The 5000-nt window shown below is 37.2% G+C and overlaps 1 protein-coding gene across 1 annotated transcript in view; it reads right to left on the bottom strand.

Annotated features, from left to right (window-relative positions):
- Positions 1–1824: 1824 nt before the first annotated feature.
- The window catches only part of LOC137989067 (vascular endothelial growth factor receptor 1-like), a 34396-nt gene continuing 31220 nt past the window's right edge, over positions 1825–5000 (bottom strand). Inside the window, exon 14 of the mRNA XM_068834955.1 lies at positions 1825–2503. Coding sequence (XP_068691056.1) covers positions 2182–2503 — 322 coding nt within the window. The 3' untranslated portion in view covers positions 1825–2181. The remainder of the gene's footprint in view (positions 2504–5000) is intronic.

The following is a 5000-nucleotide window of genomic DNA, read 5'->3' as shown; positions in this document are numbered from 1 at the left end:
CTATTCGTTTACTTTAATTTGACTGATTGACTCTAAGAAATGTTTACACTGTTATGTCAGTTTGTCTATCAGGTCCCACTATTTATATTAATTATATATTTTTTTCATTTTTTTGGGAATTTCCTCAAGTTTTGTACTTTCTTTCTTGAAATTATATGTAGGTAACTTTAGAACGAAATCACTTTGCTCGCATCGTCGAAGGTCTTTTTGAAAGCCGTGAGTAAGCAAAAGCTGAAATGGCGGTTACGTTCCAAGCAAGTAAGCGGAGATTAACTTCTCAAAACCCTAAAGGTTAATAGCAAAGCACTTTAAAGTGCAACAATGACAACTCTTCTTTTGCAACTATAGTATGTTTGACTAAACATAAAAAGGGTTCGCGAGCTGCCTTTCTAAAAAATGATGATTTCTCTCCTACATGTATTTTGTTTCCCCCTCAATTAAGAGGAGAAGCCAAATGACTGATTAAGTTTAGCTGGGCCACTATTAAGCAAGGGGTCACTGAGTTAAGGAGTGTTTATACACCCTGATATAGCGTACTAATACTCCTACATCTCTTTCGTGCTTCACATACGTGAATTGAAATAATCTTAAGTCTCTTGCTGTATTATTCCTCTCCTGAATATATTTTGTTTCCCCCTCAATTAAGAGGAGAAGCCAAATGATCGATTATGTTTAGCTAGGCCACTATTAAGCAAGGACTTACTGAGTTAACCAGTGTTTTTACACCCTGATAAAGCCTACTAATACTCCAACATCTTCTCTTCCATGCCACACCTACGTGACTCGATGTAATCTTAAGCCCCTTGCCGTATGATTCCTCTCCTGAATATATTTTGTTTCCTCCTCAATCAACAGGATATTTTTCTACCACTTTTCGATGCCGCTGTTGTAGTAGGATTAAAAAGCCAGCATCAATCATACCGAATACTCGGTGATGATCACACTGGATTTCGATTTAGGTCTCTGAAATAAACTACTGCTAGTGCCTACAAAATCTTGGAAAACGTTCTGCTTATGATCGCTAGCTAACGATTGTCAAACCTTGTCGGGTTTGTTTATATTCTACTTCGCAAAGCAATTAATTATTGTAGCAATTGTTGTACTAATGAATATTCTAAACAATATTGACTGATGTCAAAGGCAAAAAGATATTGCTTTGGTCTGCATTAGCACAGATGTCGATAGTGATTGCCAAAACATGTCACAGTAATTTCTCATTTAGTTAGTCTGGAATAAAACTGAAACTGATCGATTCCGTGGTCTTTTGGAGTTTACGACATGAGAACAAAATTGTGTGTTAGGGTTGTCTTTCTGATTGTCTACGCCTTTTTTTAATCGACCTAAATATGAATTAGGACTAGCTTTTGAATTTCACATTTTCTCTAACTCTAAAAACTAGTACTGTTACTGAATGACAACTACTTCAGCTAGCTTTTATAATTTCAGACTTGACCACTTTCTTGTTGAGGCCTTTGCATTTGTGGCCCCACGAACTGCTCTTGCGTCATCTTCAGTTTCTGCACCCACGTCCTCAACTCCTGAGTATTTTGCTCCATCGTACTTTGATTCGTCCACCAACGGGAGGTACTGCAACATATAGAAATAAGAAAGGTTTCCTCAGTATCATGCAATTAATTTTTACTTCTTTTTCTTTATTTTTTTGGCTTGAAATAAATTGTAATCAACAGAACTGAAATTCATCCTAGAAACGTCTTTATGCCCATCACCCTCAACAAAGTGACCAAAAACTCCGACGATAAAACATTTTAAACCTCACGCGTTTCTCTTAAAGAGTTAACACACAGATATTTGAAGAGAAAAATGATGACATGGATAGGATATTGAATCAAGTTGCCTATATAGGTTTCGAACGATCCAGTGTGAATAGGTAAAAAATGATATATAACGCCACAGGGAATATGGATTTACGTGGACTGTGACATGTCTAATTAGTTATTTCCCACGATGCAGTTGGGGCATTCCTGGCATCCGGGACTTTCTCTAGCTCTTATCCAGTGCAGAAGACAGGCGTAGGGCCTCCTTCAGTAACTAATTCAAGAGAGTCAAGATCATTTTCCCCTCCTCTTTTCTTAGTTTCTTGTGGATGGCGGGTGTGCCTTCACCTTTGCTGGAATCATGCCTTCTATATTTAGTTATTTCTTAGAAGGTACCATGCTGATTTTAAATAAACGGCCTAGCCCAGCAGGGCTCGACCAAAATATCCCAAACATATGTGGTATTAATATCTGTTTCCAAGAAAACAGAGCTCGCTCCAAGCAACGCCTTGGCAAAAATATCAGTCTTTATGCATGGCGCATGAAAAAAAAAAAAAATAAATAAAAGAAAAGAAAAGAAAAAAGCAAAAGAAAGAAAAAAATAGCACCTTGAAAACGTCTTTTTACTGACCTCTCCTTCGATGAACGAGCGCAACCTCTTGGAAATATTTACGAAATCAGGGCGGAGCATTGGGACCTCTTGCCAGCACATCTCCATCAAGTTATACCTGATGATAAAAAAAGGAGGAGGCGAGGAGCCTATATCTCCAGCAATTTTTCCTTCAACCCTTTCGCAAGAAGGTTTATGTTTGGATATTTTTTCGCTGCATAATGCATTGATTCTACGTTTAAGGTCTTGCGACATTTTTTGATGGATATAATGCCATTGCTTTTGATCGGACATTTGGATGTTGATTTGAAAACGTATTGAAATATATATAAAGCTCTCCGGTAAAGTATAGCACTAAACACTAAACGTGACAGAGAGAAAGTATCTTGTTATCCCAGACTTGACGTAAGGAACGGTTAGTGCTTATACAGATAAAAGAGGTTCTTGACATAGAATTTATCTGTGACTTGTTTCTTTGTGAAAATATAAATGGTACAGTCGAACCTCGACTATCCGGACATCGATTATCCGGATTTCGCGATTATCCGGACTAGCTTTTCTGGTCCCATTTTTTTTTTCATGAATATTCATTAGTCACATTCATTATCCGTAGAAAAGCTATCTTACGCCAAACTGAGATATAAAATTCCAGTCAGAACTGAATTTGTTTCGCATCAAAAGACAATTTAGGGGAAGTTTATTGCTTGAGTGATCTTAAACGCGCCTAACACGCACCGTAACTAATGCAGTGCATTTCATTGAACGTTCATAGGCTCAGAGTTGTTTTCTAGCGAACTGAAATTTCACGCTCCGCTTCCCCGATCAGCGTAGGTATGATAAACACAAGCTTGTGTCATGAAAAGTGTTAAAGTGTTTCCATCATGTCGACAAAGCGTAAGCGTTCAATTCTTTCCATACAAGATAAGCAGTCAATAATTCTACTATTGGAAAAAGGCGAAAAAGGAACGAGCTTATCCAGTGACTATGGCGTCAGCAAACAGAAGATTTTGGACATCCGCAAAAACAAAGTCAAGATTATGAAGTTTGCCGACAACTTGGAGATCGATCATGAACTAAAACGAAAATCATTGAAAGTTGCACATGATGAACAGCTGGATGAAGCCCTATACGCATGGTTCATACATCAAAAAAACAGCTGGCATACCAATTTCTGGTCCAAAAAAGAAACACTGAAGCTGTTGAATGCTTTAAAAAGTGATTGACATGGATGGAGAGACAAAACAATGTAGAAGCTATTCAATTTACGCAGCTTCGAAGAATGATGTAACTACAGTATCGACACGTACACGCTGTAGAAACTTGGAGCAAACTGATTTACTTGAACATTTTAGGCAGAAATGACTTGTTTGGTTCATTCTGGCATGATTCTCGAATAAATGTTACGGTTTACAAACGTATTCAGTGCTGATTCATTAATATTCATATATTTATTTATTTACCAAAAATGCAAATTAATTGTAAATAGAAAGGAAGAAAATAATTTTTGGAAAAAAAAAAAACGTAACTAAATTTGCATTTTGGTGCGGAGACATTAAAGGACCTGAAGAAAAGAAAGCACTGCTTTTGCTCTGTTTTCTGTTATACGAGGCCGAAAATACTTTGAAACAAGATATAAATACTCCAGAAATTTGAAATAAATAACCCAAAAAAAAGCAAGGTGAAACCAGTCCGGTGTGGTTAACACATAACGCATGCGCACAACCATTTCAGCGGACAATTAGCAGCCATGGACAGCTGGTTCGGCATTGCTGGGCCTCATCAGCATGGCGTGGCTAACGTTAACATACCAGGTGTTGGCCAGTGCGGGTTGGTGTTAGCATGTGTCACCTTCTTTTTTTGTTCTTTTCACATAGTAATAAATAAAAACTCGAAAGAAATTTTCTAATAATACTAATTGCTTATAACCGTAGGACGACTGCAAATTTTTTTAGTTATTACAACAAAAAAAAGTGCCTTAGAAAAACATTTGACAATAAAAAATTGCGACAGAACGTTTCTTCAAAAAAAGTTAAACAAAATGTTTCTCAAGTATGAAGTCCATTTGGATGATTGACAATTGACGGTTCTTAAGGTTTGAGGCCTTGTTCTAATTTCTTGCTTACAAAATCTGGTTGCAAAGTGGTGCCAATCCATTAGTTGAAACTTGATCTTTGAATGGTAAACTAATTCTGATTATGTCAACCTCGTTAGTATTCAGTAAGCATAGTGGAGAGAAATACTCACGAGAGCAACATAGTCACAACCTCATTGAAAAGCTCTGGGAAAGAGGTTGAAAGTCAGAATTAGTCTACCATACAAAGATCAAGTTTCAGCTAGATCCCAAGCCTAAAGAAGTCAAACCATCAATTGTCAATCAGCAATGCGTTGTTTATCATTTTGTATGTGATGTGTGCGATGCTACAAAGCCCGACACCTTTTTCAACGTGCTGTTGAACACAAAAATTCGGCAACCGGCAAGCATTTTCATGAAGCGCATGGTAGGGGCGATCTTTTGAATGAGAGCCATTTGAAGATTATGAGAAAGTGCCAAGGCAAATTTGATCGTTTAGTGTTTGAAATGCTTTACATTCAAAACCTAATTTGAACGTCCAAAC

This window comes from Montipora foliosa, unplaced genomic scaffold (genome assembly GCF_036669935.1).
Source record: "Montipora foliosa isolate CH-2021 unplaced genomic scaffold, ASM3666993v2 scaffold_438, whole genome shotgun sequence".
NCBI classification, from domain to species: domain Eukaryota; kingdom Metazoa; phylum Cnidaria; class Anthozoa; order Scleractinia; family Acroporidae; genus Montipora; species Montipora foliosa.
Note: the sequence above shows the minus strand (reverse complement) of the source record. Positions and strands in the feature narration are given on the sequence as shown.